The sequence below is a fragment of the Polypterus senegalus genome, chromosome 17 (genome assembly GCF_016835505.1).
Source record: "Polypterus senegalus isolate Bchr_013 chromosome 17, ASM1683550v1, whole genome shotgun sequence".
In the NCBI taxonomy this organism is placed as follows: domain Eukaryota; kingdom Metazoa; phylum Chordata; class Cladistia; order Polypteriformes; family Polypteridae; genus Polypterus; species Polypterus senegalus.
Genome location: NC_053170.1, coordinates 20,427,258 through 20,451,219, shown reverse-complemented (window position 1 = coordinate 20,451,219; position 23,962 = coordinate 20,427,258). Strand labels below are relative to the sequence as shown.

The 23,962-nt window shown below is 34.6% G+C and overlaps 1 protein-coding gene across 1 annotated transcript in view; it reads right to left on the bottom strand.

Moving 5' to 3' along the window:
* Positions 1-23,962, bottom strand: part of LOC120517741 (zinc finger MYM-type protein 4-like) — a 100,720-nt gene that overhangs the window by 23,200 nt on the left and 53,558 nt on the right. Inside the window, exons 5-9 of the mRNA XM_039740203.1 lie at positions 13,983-14,153; positions 10,688-10,763; positions 8,347-8,641; positions 1,484-1,661; positions 655-867 (exon numbers count right to left, since the gene is read on the bottom strand). Of these exons, the coding sequence (XP_039596137.1) occupies positions 655-867; positions 1,484-1,661; positions 8,347-8,641; positions 10,688-10,763; positions 13,983-14,153 (933 nt within the window). The remainder of the gene's footprint in view (positions 1-654; positions 868-1,483; positions 1,662-8,346; positions 8,642-10,687; positions 10,764-13,982; positions 14,154-23,962) is intronic.

Here is a 23,962-nt window from a genome sequence, read left to right as displayed (position 1 = left end):
TATACAAAATATAATTTAAAGGAATTTGCAAAGAACAATGTGATAAATCACAATGCTGTGGTGATGAGAATTAAAATAAACATAAAATACTTGGTTTCAGAGTATGTAACAGGCAATCCAATTTTTTGCATTTACTTTTCCTCTGTGAAGCAAGATGGAAAACTAGTAACATAATGGGCTAACATTGTTCTCAAAGAGAACCTTGAACACTTCAACAACAACAACATTTATTTATATAGCACATTTTCATACAAACAGTAGCTCAAAGTGCTTTACATAATAAAGAATAGAAAAATAAAAGACACAATAAGAAAACAAAATAAATCAACATTAATTAACATCGAAACTTAACACTTAACACTAGAATCCCTGAAGCCTACGAAAAAAGCTGTAATGCCGGGCCACCTTAAATTCCTTCGCACACTGATGAAGAGTTGCGAAGGAATTTAATGTTATCATGCATTATGACTTTTTTTCGTAGGCTTTCAGGATTCTAGTGTTAATTCATAAGGCGTCAGTGCAACTGAGCACTAAAAACAACTATGAATCATAACAAAAAAAAAGTAATTACAGATGCTCAAAAAAAAATCCTATGCATTACTGATTGAAAGAGAGTTATACCGTTATAGGAGACTTGTATGCTAAATACACTACCTGTTTATATGCTGTGATGCAGCTGGAACTACAGAATTTCTTAGCCTGCCCCTCTATTTGCAGCATGTGACATTGCCCAGTCCCACCATAGCAATATCCTCCACAATTCTCACAGCAATTCATGGTCAAGTTGTTGGCAGATCTGAACTTGGAAAAGCATGTGTCACTACACAATTTGTGTACAACATTCTGATAGTTAACTTCATGACGAATCTAAAGACAATCAAAATGAAATATTAATCTCATATATGCACAGTTAGATTTTTATTAATATTTATAAAAGAATTTACACAAGGTACGATGGTTTGTTTTGCAAATAAAATGCATCTTCATCAGAGTCTAAGAAGATATAAAGCAATGGTTCTCAAAGTGTTCTGGACCAAGGACCACTTTGTTAAAGTCAAAGATATGGAGGACCACCTATGGCCAATAGCCACTCATTACTGTATATTCTATACCTTACCATTATCCAATTTTTTCATGTACTCATGTGGAAAAACACTAACAACATATTGTACAAAGAAGAATAAGAGCTGGAAAATAAACTCAAATAATAAGTTAGTAAGCCTGAGCAGGGCTGTTTATCAGAAAACACAATTTAAGTGATTCAGTTACTCATTCAGTAATGCCCCTGGAAGATGCCAAATGACAAAGGTAGCAAAATATCTTAAAAAGATAATGGGAGTAAAAAGAAACAGCGGAAACATTGTATATCCTATTCTTTTTGCCAAGGAATTTTTTTTTTAGTAAAAATGTTGGTAGGAAAATGGAAACTGTCAAAACTTAAAAACAAGGAGAGTGTTAGATCTAAACATCCACCAGTACGCACAATAGCAGTCTTCTGACACATGCTACACTTGATGGTAACTCCCTCATTCGAGACAGTTGACTGTACAGTCTTCCTTTTGAAATCAAAGGCAGTTAGGCAAGCCTGACTGCAGAAGTCCTTCATAGTTCCAATGTTATCAACTGGAGCAATAATCACATCCTTTGGATTTTGAATTTCTCTGTCAATAAAAAAACAAATAAAAATGAATGCTTTAAACAATAAAAAGCTGCTTATAAATTTACTCACCCCCCCCCAATCTCATTATATTCTGTTAGACACTCAAACAACAAAAACACCTTCCATAAAAACAAAAGTTTTATATTTCCACTAGTTTTAAAAAAAATAATAATTTTGCAATTTCAGAAACATTAAGCAAGAAATATTAGAAAAGTAAAACTTACACCTTTTTTTGTTGAACTCTGTATGAAAATTGATAAGTAAAACGTGTACTTTTTACAAAATGCTTAACATTAGGGGAGCACTTTACAGAAAATCACGGTCATGTTTTTACTAAAATAGCTCAGTTACTGCATGGCTACAATTTGCATGTTCTTCCAATGCCCATATTGTTTATTTTTCTCCTCTGTGTATTCCATATCCTCTCTCAGATCAAAAACACATGGAAGTTAGACAAACTGGCAACATCATCATCAAATTCTTCAATGTGAAGCTTGAAAACCACGAGGACTGATTGAGATTGTCTATGTTAGGTAGAATGCCTAGAGGGGGCTGGGCAGTCTTGTGGCCTTGAACCCCTGCAGATTTTTTTTTTCTCCAGTCCTCTGGAGTTTTTTTTTCTTTTTATTGTCCTCCCTGGTCATCAGACCTTACTTTTATTCTATGTTAATTAGCATGGCCTAATTTTATTGTTATATTGTGTCTTTTTTCTCTTTCTTCATCCTGTAAAACACTTTGAGCTACATCATTTGTATGAGAATGTGTTATATAAATAAATATTGTTATTGTTGTTGATATGAACAATGAGTACAGGAGCGGTAAATGCAAACATTTTAACATATCTGATACTCTAAGGCATAAACATTGTATTCAACATTTTATTACTAAATATCTACTGCAATTTCCATAACTAGAGGTGGAATTGAGTCCAGATAAACACTACCTGCTAACATGAACTGCCCTTCAGAAAATACAAATTCATAATTTGACACTGCAGCTTAAACCCTAAAAATCCACAGCATATTCCTGGGCATATCAAGTACTTGAAAGGCAGTGATTAACTATGCTATCAAGCAGCGCTTTATGACATTTCATTCAGACAAATCCAACCTTCCATTCATATCAGGTACAATGTAAAACAAAATTAGGCTATACTAAAATTACTATAGAACATAATGGGGAAAATGGTGTGCAAACGGCAGTGCCATCATTGCTGGGAGGCAAAAGCAAGCAGGAACACTACATTACATTTTTTAGGGCCAATACTAATTGCCGATACCATAATAGCAGCTTAAAAATAACCTTTTTATATTAAAGGTGCTTTCCAAAGATAAATCAACAAAAACAAAGATATACCATCATTACTTGAATATTATCTTTAATTAATATTATGATAATTTCTAATAAATGTCAGTACACTAAATAGAAAATCAACCTGGGCATTGTTAAACCAAATTTAAACACTAAAGTGCCAAACAAACCTTCACTTTTATGAGAAACAGGTTCATATTGTTTTCTTTTTTAACTCTTATTGAATTTATTTAAAACTTGTAACATTCCATACAATCAAGTCCAAACTTAACAAAATTAAATTCAATTCAATCCCCAACCATGAGAAAGAGAGAAAGGCCAACAGCCAAAGTAAAACTTTTTAGAGTAGTATTGAAGGAAATGAGTCTATCCCCAATACAAGTGCTTATTCTAAAATGTTATTGATTAGTCCCCCCAGGTTTCAAAAAAGGTTTTGAACAGATCCTCTAAGAGGGAATTTGATTTTTTCCAGTTTCAAATAGTATATAATATCAGTTACCCACGGACCTAAAAGAGGTGGGTTAGGATTCTTCTAGTTGAGCAAGATAAGTCTATTTTTAGTATAGACTAAGGTTGTTAGTATATGGATGATACCTTGTATTGACTGGTGTTTATTGTTTTCTCACTTAAAAGCCTTATATATAAAGATGGCAAAAGAACAAGATCTAATTTACATATACATAAAAATAATGTTACTTGAATGATTCTGATTTTTTTTTTATCTTTTAAAAAACAAAAACATTTACACTAAGTTCCTGCATAACCTGATGCATTACGATCTATATTAAAGTGTTAACTTTGGTATTTTTATATTATATTTATATTTTTATACATGAACTATAGACCACAGGTGTTGCCTGTTAATTTTTTATTAACAAAATTAATTTCTGGAGGCTTATTGTTCAGTAACGATAAAACACTAAAATAAATAAAGCACATGCTTCAACTAATAGCTAATAAAACATGTACATAAAAAAACAATAAATGTGGCACAAAAGGAAATGTTTCTCATAATTACAGCTGTCACACTGTGTAATTAAGCTTTGTTTCAGATAAGTACATTATAGAAGAAATTTTAAAAAGTACACCATTTGTATAACAAATTTATTTTCACACATTGTTTAAATTAAATGATATTGGCAATTTACTTGTATGTAAATATACTGTACATGGACTTGTAATTGTAAAATTTTAAAATCATCAACTGCACTACAGCTTTTTTAGTTGTTGAAATATACATTTACTACAACTAAAGTTTAACAGTATACAAACTAGGCTTTTGTAATTCTTGAGGTGTAATTATAAATATGAATTGCCATTTTAAGTATGCAGTACTAGTTTCTTAACAAAACTTATACTATGACACATACAAATAATAAACACAGTACAAACCTTTAGAAAAAGATGCAAATCTATCAAATGTCCATAAGGTATTTATCAAGATACAAGGCTAACATGCTTAACATATTGTAAAATAAACACATTTTCTCTTAAGCTAATAAGCCTATTGTCTACCAATCAGCAATTTCAAATTCTGCTTTAACTATTTTTCTTATTTGAAAAAGTAAGCTGCTGTACTCAATACAAGCTTGCTCACCATCTAAAAACTCATTGTTTTTGTTTTTAATTAGAACACAAAATAAAATGGTTTGAATTTATTAAAGCACAATTTCTTGCCATTTGTCTAAATAAACAGGATGACTTCTCAGATTCTTTTTACTCAGTTCTTTACTCCACTTAATTTAATGTAAAGGCTAATATTCCAGTTTTTTTATTTCTCTGGTAAGGCTTGCCTTACTGCTCTCTGTTTAGAGGAGGTCTGCAGCAAAAAATGACATGTGCTAGAACAACTACTGTAATACCTCATATAAAGGGGCACTACAACTAAGTTACCATAAAGCTTAGAAAAAGCAAACATGGAAAAATATGTAATGTCATCTTTTCACGAAGAGCTCAGATCACCCAGTTTACCATAAAAACAACATCAATTAAGGCTGACAGCAGTCCAGTAACAAACACCAGCAAGCAATATTAAAACATCCATAAAAATACCTAGTTAGTATTGTCATTTCAACCACATGTCAGTTATGCAGTTATATTGTTCTAATGCATGCATTTTTGCCAAAATATTGCTAATTAAATAATTCTGGAAATTCAGAGCATCTCATGAATGTGAAGCATGTTCAAAAAGGATTGAGCTTCTGAACTGAAGACAGGACTCTTGACCAATGAATGAAAGGAAAAGGCAAAGCTTACAGAAATGTGAGTTTTTGAGTCCATGTAAAGGTTTTTGTTATTACATGTGTTGTCAGTCTATCACACAGTGAATGAAGAGTCACAGATTAATGGCATGTGCTAGGAAACAGAATTTGCAGAGTATTCCTCATGTAGAAAGTACCAGTATTAAGATGAAATCCCACCAGTCCTTAGCCATGCAGCCGCTGATGCCTTTGGTCAAACAGTTTAGAACAGGAAAACAAAATTAAGTTGTTTAACTGTTAATTTAAAAAGACTAATTACATAATCTCTCATCACAATGATTTTCAATACATTCATACCTACACTTACAAATTCTGTTCTGGGCAGGAAGGACGACAATAAAATAAGCAAGTAACAGAAGTGTTCTTCCAGAACAAAATTACTATTTTAACTAGTCATTTCTCATCAAATTCATAACAAATGACAAAATCTCTCACAGTTTCCATGAATTGGTCTAGACCAGTGTTTCCCTAACTCGGTCCTGGTGGACCCTTGTGGCTGCAGGTTTTTGTTCCAACCAGATTCTGTTTTTAATTGGACTCCTGGGGTAATTAAGTGAACTGATATTTCCCAAGCTCTGTGTTTTGGGAACAATATAGAAATTAGAAAACTAAGTTTGCTAAAAAAACAAAAATATTAAAATGTACCAAGCAGTTATATAGGAATAATGTATTTTTTTTTCTTTTTAACAGTATTTTCATCTTGATTTTCATTCTACTTTTCTAGGTCTTGTAATTATTTAATTAATCCAATTTTTACTAATTAGTGGCTGCAGCCTTTGATTATTCAGTGATGTTTGCCTGGGTGTCTGATCTGCTCGTTTTAAATTGTCATTAATAAGATACAACAAAGGGGGGAAAACTGCACAGAGAAAGGGCAAAGTATAATGAAATCAACAAAACAGAGTTAAGCATTATAGCAAAAGCAGAAATATTTCTAAATATCTTATACATGTAAAAAAATCATGCTGCTAAGCTTTTCTGAATGTCGAATAAAAGAAAAAAAAATACCAGCTAATTAAATGAGATCAGCGCTATCAGGTATTGTCCCTGATTAGGAATCTGGTTGGAACAAAAACCTGCAGCCACAGGGGGTCCCCAGGACCGAGTTTGGGAACCACTGGTCTAGACTCAACCCCCTAAGCATGTGAAGGTAAAAGTTTGCCACTTATTTACAGGTGCTGGGCATAAAATTAGAATATCATGACAAAGTTGATTTATTTCAGTAATTCCATTCAAAAAGTGAAACTTGTATATTAGATTCATTCATTACACACAGACTGATGTATTTCAAATGTTTATTTCTTTTAATTTTGATGATTATATCTGACAACTAATGAAAGTCCCAAATTCAGTATCTCGGAAAATTAGAATATCAATTAAGACCAATGCAAAAAAAGGATTTTTAGAAATGTTGGCCAACTGAAAGGTATGAACATGAAAAGTATGAGCATGTACAGCACTCAATATTTAGTTGGGGGCTCCTTTGGCCTGGATTACTGCAGCAATGCGGCGTGGCATGGAGTCAATCAGTCTGTGGCACTGTTCAGGTGTTATGAGAGCCCATGTTGCTCTGATAGTGGCCTTCAGCTTTTCTGAATTGTTGGGTCTGGCGTATTGCATCTTCCTCTTCACAATACCCCATAGATTTTCTATGGGGTTAAGGTCAGGCGAGTTTGCTGGCTAATCAAGAACAGGGATACCATGGTCCTTAAACCAGGTACTGGTAGTTTTAGCACTTGTGCAGGTGCCAGGTCCTGTTGGAAAATGAAATCTGCATCCCCATAAGGTTCGCCAGCAGCAGGAAGCATGAAGTGCTCTAAAACTTCCCTGTAAACTGCTGCGTTGACCTTGGACCTCAGAAAACACAATGGACCAACACCAGCAGATGACATGGCACCCCAAACCATCACTGACTGTGGAAACTTTACACTGGACCTCAAGCAACGTGGATTCTGTGCCTCTCCTCTCTTCCTCCAGACTCTGGGACCTTGATTTCCAAAGGAAATGCAAAATTTACTTTCATCAGAGAACATAACTTTGGACCACTCAGCAGCAGTCCAGTCCTTTTTGTCTTTAGCCCAGGAGAGATGCTTCTGACGCGGCCTCTTGTTCAAGAGTGGCTTGACACAAGGAATGCGACAGTTGAAACCCATGTCTTGCATATGTCTGTGCGTGGTGGTTCTTAAAGCACTGACTCCAGCTGCAGTCCACTCTTTGTGAATCTCCCCCACAGTTTTGAATGGGGTTTTGTTTCACAATCCTCTCCAGGGTGCGGTTATCCCTATTGCTTGTACACTTTTTCTACCACATCTTGTCCTTCCCTTCGCCTCTCTATTAATGTGCTTGGACACAGAGCTCTGTGAACAGCCAGCCTCTTTAGCAATGACCTTTTGTGTCTTGCCCTCCTTGTGCAAGGTGTCAATGGTGGTCTTTTGGACAACTGTGAAGTCAAAAGTCTTCCCCATGATTGTGTAGCCTACAGAACTAGACTGAGAGACCATTTAAAGGCTTTTGCAGGTGTTTTGAGTTAATTAACTGATTAGAGTGTAGCACCAGGTGTCTTCAATATTGAACCTTTTCACAATATTCTGATTTTCCGAGATACTGAATTTGGGTCTTTAATTAGTTGTCAGTTATAATCATCAAAATTAAAAGAAATAAACATTTGAAATGCATCAGTCTGTGTGTAATGAATGAATCTAATATACAGGTTTCACTTTTTGAATTGAATTACTGAAATAAATCAACTTTGTCATGATGTTCTAATTTTATGACCAGCACCCGTAGAAACGAATAAAAGTTACTTTTAGATTTTTGAGAGCAGAGTTTTCCCATAATGACATCTACACATGGAAAATTTAGATAATAGCCATTTTTAGTTCGTTGCAGTAACTAGTTACACAATGTTATCAAAGTGTTGTGAATGTGAATCTGGGGTTAACAGTCTAAATCCCGACTGCATTTTCCATTTTTTAACTTGCAATAATTTAAAGGGAAACTGAATAATTCTGCAACTAAACAATCAGATTGCAATAAAATGAGGTGCTCATGTGAGTTTATTTAAAATTTTTATCACAACTCCAGTGTATAATAACACAAAAACAAGACCCTTACTTCAGGCAGTAGTGGCAGGTTTTCCTGATGATGGGTCTTAGGGGGGGAACAGTATAACCTGTCAGGCACAGGGTGGAACAGAAAAGCTGAGTAGAACCCTTTCTTTGATAGGCAGTTTGTCCCTTCTGTAAAATTTTCTTGCACCCTGAGCAAGACACTCTGATGGCAGGGGATGCAGGACCAGGAGGAGAAGATACAGAAGGATTGCTACTTTGGAGTACAGGTTTCAAAGGAAGGGAACTAGGCACATTTCTTGCTGTAGAAGATGTCATCACTCCATGAGAATACTGAGAGCCTGAAAAAGAATATGTATACATCATACATTAACCAGATATTTCAAAAAAGCAGTATAGATGAAATTACTTCACATTTACATGCTTATTTAGTTCCTGCTTCTATGCTTAAAATTGAATGAGACACTGCCCAATTATTCACATATTTGCACAATTTAAGCACTCTCAGGTTAAGTGATTATTTCAGTGACACCTTGTGAATTACAGTCACTCAACTACTTTTTCCCCATTTCATGGTCTACATTTGAATAGCACACCAATAAAAATATCATTTATCAAGATACTCTAACTTTTTACTTTAAAATTTACAAAAAAAAAATCTCTATTATAAAAAAAAAAATCTTTGAAGGAGATGAGATGTGATTTACTCAGAGAGACACACGTCCCATGAGACGAGTCTTCATGCCAAGTGATTTAACCACACCCAGGGCCAGAAATAAAAGACAAAGTAGATGATAAAGTAGATCATCATAAAGAATTCAAAATCGTTGGCGCAGTACACATGCAGAGCAGGTCAGAAATAATGGAAGTACAAAAATTTGAATGTCTCAAAAAATGTATAGTAAAGATCACATTAGCACAAGCAAATGGAAATTATTCGGTGAAATAACGGGACGGTGAAAAGAGATCTAACTTTATGTTGGAGACTTCCAGATTGTCTAATTTGTATTGCCATCAGGAGAAAGTAGTGTTTCTTCCAATGAAGAGGCTTATCTGCAAGAATTAAATGATTTGTTGTTTGGTGAAAACAAAATCCCGCAAGAGAAAATTTCAAGCCCAGCGAGACAAGAGCTTATGCAAAGAGATAAGAAAATGTCCTGCCCACGTAACCACGCACATGGTTCAATCATTTCTCATTTGTGTGAATGTTATCGTCAGACACATTTCTTGTAGAGAGAAAGAAACGATATTCACTCACGGGCAGTTATATGTTGTATTGTCACGATGTAATTCCAAACACAGAATCAAAATTCAATGCGATATTGATGAAAAGGTAAAAGCAAAAAGAGATTGAACATATGGACATAAGTGATACGACAGAAATATGTAGATATTGTTTGTCTTTGAACTTTAAGTCGGAGACTTGCTGATTGTCTAATTCGTGTTGCCATCAGGGAAAAGTAGTGTTTCTTTCCAATGAAGTGGCCTATCCGTAAGAATCAAAAGTTTTGTTGTTTGGTGAAAGTGAAATTCACATATGCGAGTGACAGAGACACAAATTTGATGGCGGAAAGGGGGTTTAATTGGCAAGCGAAGAGAATTACATATTAAAATAAACCTAAAATGAATGTACTAAGCATTGCGCAACATACCAAACAGATAGATAATGGCCAAATGGTAAAATATGGTTTATAATCTTAAGCATTCTACAATTCCTCTTTATTTAACACTTGCATCAACTGCACCAAAATAAATACTTTAGAAAGTAATTACCCCATTAATTACTCCACTTTTTGCTGTGTTAAATTAAAGCATACTTGAAAGGACCTTTTCAACTTCTGCAGAAGTAATTCTTTATGATGTTACAATGCAATAAAATCGTGTTCAGAATTATATTTCATATTAAAATACGAAATTGCTTAGTTGATTATTCACCCATTTTTCTGAAAATGACTGTCCACCAATAATCATCTGTCGCATATGGTGCAAATTTACACTGAAAAATGGGCAAAAATTCCAAAATGTAAATGTGAAACCTCCTACAGTTATACCGAGAAACACTCACAACTGTAACTTGGTTAGGGGAATTAATGCTTTTGAAAATGGGAAATCATTCTGGAGAAATAAATGTTCTTAAATAAAAAGTATCATTCATATATGTGTTGAATTTAGTGGATTGGTGAAGGAAGAAAGAATTACTTCAATGTGTTAAACTTTTGAGGTCTAACAGAAACAACTTGTGAAAAATTCCAGAGACTGAATACTTCTTCAAAGATGCCACACAAACTCTGCATTAAAGGAACACCTTAAGTCAGAAAGTAATCTTTTTAGACATGCAAGATACATACCTTTAACAGGAAAGTATAAAAAAATCTTTGAAAACTTACTAACAGGACTGCCAGTGACAGAAAAGACAGCACTAATTCTCAGTTCTTCCTGTGTCTTTTGTTGCTGATTATACTCCTAGGTTAAACATTTATAAATAAAACAAAAAACAAAGAATTTTAGTTATTCATAAGGCAACTGGTTTCCAGACTACTTCCATCAGTAAATGCCTGATGCAAAAAATGCCATAAAATATTGATGTCATTCTTCTAACCCAGGAGTGGACAATGTCAGTCCTGGAGGGCCGCGGTGGCTACAGGTTTTCGTTCCAACCAATTGCTTAATTAGAAACCAATCTTGCTTTTTCTCTACAAGTGTTTTATTAAATGAAATAGTGCCTGATGGACCCATACAGGTGTGAATGGAAACAAGTTAGATGGAGAACTGCTGGCTTATTTGTCAATTTCACCTCATTGCTAATTAAGAGTCATTACACTGAATTGCAGCTATTTAACACTAAAATAAACAATTAAGAGTTTACAATCTGAACAAGTGAGACCATTAAAATGAAGCATCAAAATGTCACTTGAGCAATAAGTGCTTCATTCACAATAATTGACTTCTCATTAAAAAAAACTAGGTTGGAACAAACCTGCAGCCATTGCAGCCCTTCAGGATTGACACTGCCCACCCCCTGTTCTAACCTAAACCAGACCTAGATAGAAAAGGTATGCAATTGCATATAAATTAGATTTTGTAGCACTTATACAAGGTGGGAGTAGTAGTAATTGGTTGTATCTGAGAGTGTCATGTGACTAGTTTTGTCTGGCAAGCCGCCCTCGTAATTTAGAATGAGAGTTGTCACCCTGTGGTAAAGATGGCTACAAAACATAAATTGCACCCAAGAGGAACAGCGTTCTGCCATACGTTTATTGTGGGTGGAAGGGGAGCATGTGTGCTCAGTATGGGGATAAAGTTCTCTCTCATAGAGTCGTGTATGAATGGATTGAAATGTTTGAAAATGGCCATAATAATGTGACGGATGCAGAGTGCTCCGAACATCCAGCTATAGCCACAACCATGAGGAATGAAGAACCATGGAACTGACAGAGCTGAATGAGAATGTTGGATCTGCCTATGCCCTTATTTTTGACAGCCCTAAATCCAGTAAAGTGTGTGCCAGGTGGGTGCCTGAGCAACTGACAGAGGAGAATAAGCGCAAGTGCTTAGACGTTTGTTCCCAACACTTGGCCCGTTATCGTGAAGATGACAATTTTCTGCAGCAGATCGTCAATGGTGATGAAACATGGGTTTGAAGCCCGAAAGGAAGTGGCAATATAAGGAATGGAAGCATCCATCACCTCCTGTAGCAAAGATATTGACAATGGAAGAGGGAGGTTATAGAACACCAAGCTTATAGTCTGGATTTAGCTCCATCTAATTTCCACCATTTTAGACCGCTCAAAGCAGCTTTAAGGGGAAGAAGATTTTCATGTGATGAAAATGTAAAATTAGCGATGCATTTAAACGCTCAACCAAAACCATTTTGTGCTGACGGTATTAAAAAGTTGGTATGACGCTGGGAAAATTGCATTGCAAAAGAAGGTGACTCCTATGCAGAAAAGTTTTTTTTTTTTTTTAAAAAAACTTAATTATTAAGAATTTCAAAAACAAAGTGTGGAAACTTTTTGAAGGCCCCTCATACATCCACAATTTGGCCTATTTTTTTGGATTCAATCAAAACACAGTTAATAAACATAACAACAAAAATATAGTGGAGTCACATCCTACATGCATTCATCTTTTTTTTCCCCCACTCAGAAATGAAAATGCAAAAATTGAACTTCCATAAGTGAATAGGGCTACAACAACTAATTGTCAATTGATAACAATCTATTATGAACAACACTGGCAATGATCACGTCCATCAATTAGCTGATTACGTCAGGAGGCGAAGTACATAGTGCCACACAACAGTGTCACTACTTCATTAAGCTGTGAATGCATTTGAAAAAAGGCAGACAGTAAGCAAGTTCCAGAAGAGAGCAGGTTGGAAAAGTGAAAGTTCCAGACTAGTTTGGCTATTGAACTTCAACTAGCTTTTATACAATCTAGAAGTAGACAAGATAATGTGCAAATACTGCTGCAGCAAGTCTAGTTTAGCTGGTAAAACTTATTTTGTGGCAGGATTACATAGTTTTAAACATGAAAATTTAAGAGCATACTACTGACAGCAAATTACATACAGAAGGCTACAACGGTGTATTGGCTACAAACAAATGTGCCAAAGAATCTAAAATGGTAAAAGGTTTCCAGGCATGTAAAAGATGGTATATTATACAGCGAAGAAAGAACTGAGTTCCACACAAATTAAACAACTTATTTTGCTACAAAAGGAAAACAGTTTTGACATTTCACCAACATACAGTATGACAACTATGTTCATAGTGCTGCGTTAACTTCAAGCATTACTATAGGCTTAAAAAATAAAAGTCATGATGGTGCAATAGATTCTTCTGTGGTGGAATACTGTGGTGGTCAGATATTTACATGATGCTTTACCAGTAAACTATCACTTTCATAGAATGTATTAGATGTTTTTACAATCTAATAAATTAATCAAATATCAAAATAACTGCTAGTTGCAGCCCTATAAGTGACTAACTGTTCCAATAACTGAGCTAGCCATTTAATAGCTCAGATGTGTAGCAGTATCCATACTGAATTAATGCCCTCCCATTTATGATCCTGTAGGTGTCTCCCCATTACCATCATCACCACTTTTTTATACTTGTAAAATAGTGACATGCAGTACTTTTTTGAGCGTACAAGTTTAAGCAGTAGTTTTGTGAGAAACCCAATGTACAACATAGAAACAGAAAATAAGAGTATAAGGGCAAATGTATTGCTCTTAAAACACAAGGCTAAGTACTGAAAAATTACCAGACACAAAAATCCCACTAATTTACTTAACATACTGAACTACAGAACCAAGTGCAACAGTAAACATTTGATGTGTACTCTTCAATACAGGCCTTACCACTGCTTTTAAAGATGACTACACAAAAAAAAAAAAATCACAGTGTGTGTATAAATGAAACAATGGTACTGTAATAATCATGTTTGTGGGCAGCATATTGTTCAATGAATGTTAAAGTAGAACTTCAGTATCGATCAATAGATAAATACAGTGAGTGAATGAATTGTGTTAAAAAAATTAGTGAACTTTTCCTTACTTTAACACAATCAGATGAAGATATTCCAGTAAACCTGAAAACTCAACATCCAAACAATCATTAAGAATGGAAACCAGCAAATTAACAGAAAGACAGGTTTATTATTGTTGTGGAAGCTTACTTCTGCATTGTCAGGCTCATCTTTAATTTTGTCAATCAATCCAGAGTGTGGTGCCAATGCTTTCTCATATTCCTCATCTACTGGTTCATCCTTAATCTTCATATCAGGAATAAATGAGCTACCCATGCTGTCTCCAGTGTCTGCTTCCCTGGGTGCCTCTCCAAGAGGCTCCTACAAGTAATTAAAAACAGAATTAATAAACGTGAAGTTCACAATGAGATATTCAGTGTAAAGTAATTCAACAATAAGAGCAAAAAAACTGGCTTCTATCAAAAAAAACTACAGAATTAAATAGGACTACCATTAATTTCCTCAATACTTAGTTTTAAAGAAGCTAAAGCAAATGACATTCATTCTACTGCATTCCCAAAACAACTAAAGAGTAAATGAACATGTTAATTCTATATATATATTACACTATTTATTGGATTAATTATAAAAATAGTATGAACTAAAGCAGAATGTCAGTTATATAGTAAAAGAGCTAGACAAAATAATGCCCTAGCATTCTGGTTTACATAAAATAATTCTTGTATAGAACCCTAAGTAATGAAAGATTTGGGGGGGGTGGGGGGTACATATATTTACTAATATAAAGTGCCTTGCAAATGTATCCAATCCCCTTGATAGTTTTCAGAATTCTCTAATTTCAAAAGATACTTGCACACTCCTCCAATATGTGTTGTTAATGACAACCTAAGTGTTTCAACCGTTTATTTTTAAATTTATAGTAGGTTGTCAAATGTATACTTCTAAAAAATAAAAACTGGAAAAATACTGCTTGCATAAGTATTCAGTCTTAAGATTTTTGGGGCAAATTTGAACCAGCTTTGCATACTGTTCAGGGCTGATTTTTGTTTCATTCTTCCAGGCAGATGTTCTGCAGATTATCCAGGTTGACAGGATGGTACTGTACCTCAGAAAAGCAATTTTCAAAGAGTGTCAGATTCTCACTGGGGTTGAAACCAGGACTTTAATGTCCTATATTAGCCTAGTAATTTATTTTTAGCTTAACAGCCACAACAGTGTTGCCTTGGTCTTGTGATTGGGATAATTGTACTACCAGAAAGGGAAAGCTTCCCCAAAGACTCAATTTCTCAGCTGACTGGAACAGGATCTATTCAAATATTTCCCTGTATTTAGTTCCATCCATCCATTCGATCAGTCTTTATAAGATTCCCATTCACTGCAGATGAAAGGCATCTCCACAGCTTTATGCTAACACCACAATACTTTACTGTAGAGATGGTGTTTTGTGAGACAGGTTAAGCACCTTTGTTTCATCTGACCACAAAACCTTTTTCCAATTCCTAGCTGGGCTCCTCTTATATGCATTGTGGCATCCCAGACACACCTTTTTTTTTATAGATATTCCTAAACAAAGGCTTGTTTATTGTCAGCCCCTCAACTAGGTCAGTGTTATGGAGAGCTTTTAACATTATTGACTCATTTACATGTACCTCATCTCAACAAATGACAGCCATAATTCCTTCAAAGTAATGCCTGGGTTCTTTGCTGCTTCCCCTAGCAGTCTATGTCTTGCTTGGGCACTAAGTTTTGATGGGCAACCTTCACTACAAAGTGACTGGCTGGTGATGTACATCTTCCACTTCCTGATGATGGTGGGAAATCCATGTAGTTGGATTACTTTTTGTACCCTTTTCCCCGAATTATTAATTTATATCACTTTGTCTCTTACTTCTGTAGTATGTTTTAAGTCTGCATTTTCAAAGGGCATTCATAGACTGGCTAAGGAATCCTACACAGAGTGATTTGTGTATACTGTACAGAAAATGTAACATGTACTGTTTGTTCACTGATAGAAGCTATTTAATTACATCCAAATGAGGCAAATGTGTTTCACTTGATGGGACTCTGGATGAAACATTTACCAACACTGGGCAGAAAATGCAAACTCTGAAAGAAACAAGAATTTTGAATTGAACTCCTGGCTTAGTTAAGAGGGGCTATCAAAACATGTAGTCTAAATCAGAAATGTTAACTCTACAGTGTTGTTTTTGTAATTGAACAAAAAATGAGAATTACACGTTTTTAACATTCATTGTTATAACACTTGATACTTGGCGCAGAAACAACTCAGCATGAATTGCAAAAAACCATAAAATTAAGTATTATATCAATATAGAACAACACTACTTCAGAGATTAATTCTCCTATAGTCATATAGCAAAAGCCAGTCCCTCCAAAGCCCATAGTCACAGATATCGGCGACAGAAATCTATTATAGCAGAACTGCTCTTTGAGATAGTGGCTACCCAAACTGTGAGGTTGTCATCAATGAAAGAAGAAAATGCTGCCACTCCGGACCAAATAATAATTAGCAATCTAAGAGTAAAAGAGAATTAAGCAGGCACTAGAGTGATTAAATATGAGTCAGCAGAACCCATTTTCCATGAACAAATATGTGCATTATCTGTTAACAATGTTTACCCCCAAAATTAAACATTACCACATCCATTGTTCCAAGTAAAATCTCAACTTAATAAATTCAGACTGAACAAAAATTTAAAGGGTGTTTTAAAAAAAAAAAAAAGGGGATAAAACTAGCTTAACTAGCAATACTAAAAACAGAAGCATAATGACTCTCAAATGACAAAGAAATTAAAGGTCTAAGCCACGGTCCTCAATCACGGTCCTGGAGGGCTGCAGTGGCTTCAGGTTTTTGCTCCAATGCAGTTGCTTAATATGTAGCACTTATTGCTCAATTAACACTTCTGCTTCACTTTACTTGTCTCGCTCGTTAAGATTTTGAATCCTTATTGCTTATCTTAGTCAAACAGCTGTATTCTTGGTTTTTAAATTGTTCCTAATTAGCAATAGCATGCAAATGACAAAAGAGACCAGTATTTCTCCTTTTAGCTTGTTACCATTTACACCTGTGTGTATTTATCTTATACTGTTTGGTTTAATTAAATACGTGGAAGGAAGGTGAAAAGAACAAAGTGAAGGACTGAGAATTACTTATCCATTTTAGCCTTCAAATCATTTGGATGATATCCTTAGAAAAGGGAAGAAAATCTAGGATATGAGAATTACCTGACATAGCAGCGTTAAAGCACTAACAACCCATGAAATTAAATTATTGGCAAGAAATGTTTTCTAATTAAGCAACCGGGTTAGAACAAAAACGTGCAGCCACTGTGGCCCTCCAGGACAGTGATTGAGGACCCATGGTCTAAGCCATTAGTAATGAGAGGTTGTACACAATTTTTTTCTTTATTTCAAACTAGCAAAATATCCGGCTTCGCAGCTACGAAGTACTGCCTTAAAATTTTTATTAAGAAGAAAAGTAAACCTTTTTAAACTGAAGGAAAATATACCAATACTTATTTGTTAAGCGGTGTAGAAAAGGGGTCCCGTGTTTGCACTAGTCTGGGCTATAGCTCAGGGGGAGGATGAAAAAAAAGTGCTCACTTTGACTTAAGGCAGAAGCGCAGTCAGCGTCTCAAAGGCCGGCACAGCTGCGCGCCGGCTGCTCAACTTTCGCTGGGCAGGAGACCACCGTTTTTGCAGACACATTCACGATATCAAAAGTTTCAGCACTCTTTGGAGGTCATTCATATTATATATATATATATATATATATATATATATATATATATATATATATATATATATATATATATATATATATACACATATATATATATACACACAAATATATATGCTATATATAATATGTGTGTATATATATATAATATATATATATATATATATATATATATATATATATATATATATACACACACACACACACAGATACAGATAGATAGATAGATAGATATGAGAACACCACTCATATCAACAACAAAACAATTACATTAACAATCATGTTACGTTATTTTTAAAATTTTTCCTTTTCTTTTTCATAACTTCTTTAACACACTACTTCTCCGCTACGAAGCGCGGGTATTCTGTTAGTCAGGACAATATTTTCATAAGAGCTGAGAGCGCAGGGAGTGTGTCTGCCAAAAGCATTCACATGACCGAGAGGTGAGATTACCATGGTCTTGTTTGAAAATGGTTGTAATTAGGATGTGACTTAAAAGTCACCGTCTCGCGGGATGCGCTTCCAAAGGTTGTAAGTATGGCGTGACTTGAAAAAATCTCATGTTAAAAGTCTCAGTCTCACAGGACTTCATTCCAAAAAGTCTCTTCAAAAAGTCATTTCTCGTCCCAAGTTATTTTATTATAATAGAGAGATAACTAAGAACCACCATTCCCCACATATCAAAAGGATTATAAATAACATAGTGCAGTGGATTAGGCTAGGATTATCAAATACATTAACTTAAAACTGAATATATTCACATCCATATTAGAAACTGAATATATAAGATTTAAATGAAACTTTACAAATACTTTGACTCAGCTTTATATTAATCAGGAAACCGCCATACAACACTACAAGATTATTCAGCTTGCAAGCTGACTGTCTTCAGAAACAGTCTAGTCATATTTCTGGTTGGATGTCTTATCATCAGTGAAGCTGGCAAATTTCTGTTCACTGAGAAAGAAATATTTAGCTTTTTTAAAAAAAGAGCTTCTATGGGCAGCTTTTAACAACCTGGTACTGATCGCCATTCGCTAGAAGTATTAGCCGGTATGGTGAGATATGCAGTTTTCTTATCTAGCTTACAGGTAAAGTAGTGCTTATAGATTAAATTGTACAGAAATAAAATTTTGTACGTCAGGAAACTAAGTTCTCTGTGTAAATAGTGAAATCAAAGCTAAAGCTGAGAACATTATATTTCACACTGTCAAGCATGTGAGTGCTACATAAACTTGCCATTGAAGAAATCTTAGCAAGATAAAAAATATTACAAGCATACATTAACGCCTTTTTCTTGCTTGCAGGAATACATCTGTGTGTGCTGCCAAAGGCTACAATATCCAAGTCAACTGCCATTCTGTCTTTTATATAAGCTGAAACATTATCGGTTTGAATGGGTTTGACAAATAGAATATACAAATTTAGTGAATCTTCATTTTCTAAAGATAAGTCATTTTCATCCAAAAGCTGCGTTCAAATGTGTCCTACATAATACTACAATTTTACACATAACAGTTACCTACAAGTAAAGAATAAAATTTAGGCACAGCTGCAATGAAGATTCACTATTTTTATTTTTTAATTGGGAGACTAGAAGCATCACAATGATTCCCATACTGGGAGTTAACTGTCAACCAAATTAACACATTTTGCTCACTTAGCAACATTACACATCATACTTTAGGAAACTGATAAAAACATAATATATACTTCATTGTGGAAAAAGCACAAGCCTACTATATGCTGTATATGTTGTCAGAAAATTACCAAACCACTGTCTAATAAACTGAACACTTCTAATTTGTAATTAGTTCAATCGACAGTATACTACTCAGAAGATGAAATCCTTTATATAAATCTTTGTTGTAATGTTAATACAGTTTCTGCCATTATGCAGTCTTACTACATGCCTTTATTTTACATCCATCCACGTTCAGAGCCAGCTTTTTCCTGCCTTGTGCCCGATGCTGCCGGGACAGTTTCCGGCTCCCCACGACCCTGTAATGGAAAAAGCGACTTCAGAAAATGGAGGACTGTAAAATGCAGGCATAAAGCATTTTTTTTTTGGTTCAAAATGTGTTTCAAGGATACATAATGGAGCCCATTTACATTAACTTGTGTGCAAATAATGTATAGTGGTTTATATTTATAAAGTGTTGTGGTACTAAACATTCTCCAAAGAGAATTACAGTACTTTCACTATGCAGGGCAGATTTATACCAAAGATTATGCATCAAAAGCAAAATAATGGACTTGGTTTTAGAAAGAATGCTCTGAAGTCTTCTTTTTACATTTAATTAAGCACAACTCTAATTATGTGCATACTTCAATTCTAAACTGTTTTATATAGAATGTACTCAGGATATAAATTAAAAGGCTTTTTAAAATCCCGATCCATGGTTTAACTATAGAAGTTTAACGTTCTTCCTAATTCAAAACCAGATCCACAGTTTTTCACCAATTCATGGAGTTTATTCATAGGGAATAGAAGCAAAATCTATGTATATTGTTATACAATTTTAGTAAGCATGTACAAACTAATGAAAACTGCATGGTCCCAAACCTGGTAACTGTCAGAGGATTAGTTACAATCAATTTGTTGTTGTGTTTTGCATAAAAATTCAAAGGCCTATTAAATCAGGCAGGCACAAATGCATTGTACTAAATTTACATTATCAGGTTTGGTAAAAGCCTAACCCTATCACTAAAATAGCAACTTAAACGTCACCAAAAAATTTAAAAAAAATAAATAAATATTGCATTAAAAAAATCAATGCAGTATTTCAACAAATTAAAAAATTAACTGTTTATAATCAGCTGTTAAAAAGTAACAGATTAAGACAAATTAATATTTTGCTCAGCTACATTAGCTTGCAGGTTTAGTTCAGATTCCCACATCTCTCTGTAAGATGTAGTAACTCTTACAATTAATTGAATACGTTTCCTCTAAAAGTCCTACAGTGTTCAAAAATGAATTCACTATTTAAAAAAAATATTCTGATGGGCTCATTTTATGTTGCTTGTGATGACATGGATTACGATATTCACTCAGACTAAAGAGATTTAATTCATTCTACTGAGTGTTATATTTCTCATTAATATTAACCTTACAGAAAAGATTATCATACATTTAAACCATTCTTTTCATTCAAGGATCCATTTTATGAACCTACTCAATTAAGTTTATGGAAATAGATCACTTCGGTTACACACACTTTTAACTCTGGGCATGCCAACACATACACCACTGAAATAAGAAATTTCATCCAAATCAAATTCAGTCTGATTCTTCTTTACTGATAGAAATATTTGCAATTCAATTTCTGTATAGTGTTCTACACCAAGCTTACATTCAATGTGTGCAAAACCCCATGAATACTAGTGATGTTCAAATAGATTTTCCACCAATCTAAATCAGAAATTTTTATTACTAAAGACTCGATTAGTAATCATTAAATTGACTTATCACAAAAAGTTTTTTGTCAAGAATGTTTTTTTTTTTTTTCTCGCTTTACTCTGCAACCCCCAGGCAGGTCCTACACACTAGCCACTTCGCAGATCTTCTGCTCACATTTGGGGAAGCGGATATACAATTTAAACAGATCGGTATTGTCATGGGAATTGTTACATATGCATAACAGAACTATTTTACATTACAGCAAGTAATTAACTATAGCAAAAAATTGTAAAACGTAATAAATTGAAAGAAAATTACGTTTTATGTTGCGTTAGAGGTATTCGTTGCGTTATACATTTTCGTTCTGTTGGGCTTTGAAATTAACACTCAAATATTTTTTAAACTTACACTTTTACTGTAAAACCTCAGTAAAAATAATTTAATCAAGTTTTCGTCAATATCACATTGAATTTTGATTCCATGTTTGGATTTACATCGTGACAACGCAACGTATAACTGCCCATAAGTGAATATTGTTTCTCTCTCTAATAAATACTTTTTTGAACGTTTGTCCCTGTGATTTCTTAACACTAGAATTACCACAGCCTATGAAAAAACTCATAGATCCATCCCACCTTAAATCGCTTTGCACCTGTCCATCAGCGTCTTTTGTCCTTTAAATGTGTTGATAAGCAGCAAACAGCAAGTAGCCTGCTATCACATCTCCCCACCCCGCACAGTTTTCTGAGCTCAAGTCTGTTTATCTGCGTGTCAGTTGCTTAGAGTTATATAGAGTAAGAAGTCAAGCAAAATGAAATCTTTTATAATTACTATATCGTTATTTGGAACACTTACATTTCATGTGTGTTCTGTGTCTACAACGATCTATGTAAACACATCGTTAAAACAGAAACTTTTTCATGTTTTACTAATAATTGACAAAATGTAGACATGAAGTGTATGATGTGTGAAGCCTGAATTCCAAATATCAAAGAAACACTTTCACAAAAGGTACAAATATATATCAGAACAAATGCACTTCCATTCAAAAATAGAACTGCAGAAAAACAACCCACGTTAGGGTGCGACATTGACACGCATTTGCTACGACAGCTTCGGTGGTGCAACGGTATCAACTGTTGACTGGTAAAGCTTCACGGGTTCGATCCCAGATGAGTCCGTTTTGAGAAGTGAGCTGCTCGTATTCTTACTACCTTAGAATAAAAACATACATTTGATTCCAGTCTGTAACAGCCAGTGTAATTTATGATACTTGTAAAGGTTAGCTTTGTTTTTTTTTAATTCAGTTTTATTCTCTCAGCCGCGTTCAGGATCCCAACTTCAACCCCCCAACCCCTGCACATTTGACACTGCAGTTTTCACATAGACGTGCTAAAACAGAGGTAAACTCAAATCATGACGACGGTTCTACATCAGATCAAAAATTCACTTTTGACATTGCTGTACTTTGTATATGTACATGGGAAGCACTGCACTCTACTTGTGACTGTAGGAAGTAAGCAAATAAATAAAGGTAAATAGGTAAATAACATTCGATCTGGCTCTTACATACAAAGGACGGTGCACGTGCCTAAAACATTAACATTTATATGTTACTTACATAAAAGCCAGACCGAATTATTATACATTACACATTATAAACTTCATGTCTACATTTTGTCAATTACTAAAACATGAAAAATGTTTCCGTTTTAACAATGTGTTTACATAGATCGTTGTAGACGCAGAACACACATGAAATGTAAGTGTTCCAAATAACGATATAGTATTTATAAAGGGTGTCATTTTGCTTGACTTCTCACTCTATACAGCTCTAAGCAACTGACACACAGGTAAACAGACTTGAGCTGAGAAAACTGTGCGCCAGTGGGGGGGATGTGATAGCAGACTGCTTGCTGCTTATCAACACATTTAAAGGACAAAAGACGCTGACGGAGAGGTGAGAAGCGATTTAAGGTGGGACAGATCTACGAGTTTTTTCGTAGGCTCTGGCAATTCCAGTGTTAATTGTCATAGCAAAAGCTATTCTAACTGGAAACTGTAAACATTTTAATATGAATGGCATATCAACATCTCCTTCGGTGTCTAATGTTATCCGCGGAAAATGTACTACATTACTTTTCTTGTCGCCTGTTAAAATGTCAGAATTGTCAGACCAATTTTGAATACAACTAATCTTGTCCTATTGCATAGCCCATCAATCATACATAAATTACGCAATAACATTACAATACATCCTTCTTTCAACAGTAGTTCGGCCAGTGGAAGACCAGACGTTAACGGTTGTAGATATTCTACGGGATATTGTAAGTTGATGTTTTCATTTTACCACAGTGGAGGATCAGAGCATTAAAATGTTATCTATGATTGGCCATTCACACTTAATATTGCAGCTGTGTATAAAAGGCAAGAAATAAATTGGGCGAAATGTTTTCTTTAACCAAAAAAAAAAAAAAATTACAGTTGGGGAAGTCAAAGAAAAGATAAAGAATGCAAGTGATACAGAATAGCTGACTTTAAGTTAGATTCTATCACACTTTACATTCTACTGCTGAAAAACTCAATGATACGCTTGATTTGTAAGTACTGCTTATAGTGCAACTTTGAAGCGTTGCAGAATGTAGGATTACACTTTAAGATTCTTGTATTCAATTACCATACCCAGACATTTTAGCTCCACATTCTCCCTATGTTAATTTTTGAGCAATGCTCTTCAGTTTCAGCTCATGGAGTATTGGCACTGTTTCTCAGCATACCAGTGAGTACTGTTATGCTGTAACTGTGCTTCTTGAAGCTGATTGGGGGGTTCTCATATGAAAATGAATGTCACTGTATCACGCCATTTGCGTCAAAAGCACATGAGAAGAGAAAAAAAGTCATTTCAACTACTGACTTATTCATGATATAATTTCCCCAGAACCACCCCCCTCCACCTCCTGCAATGAAGAGATGGACAGCAACATGTGATATTTTCTATTTGCTTTTAAT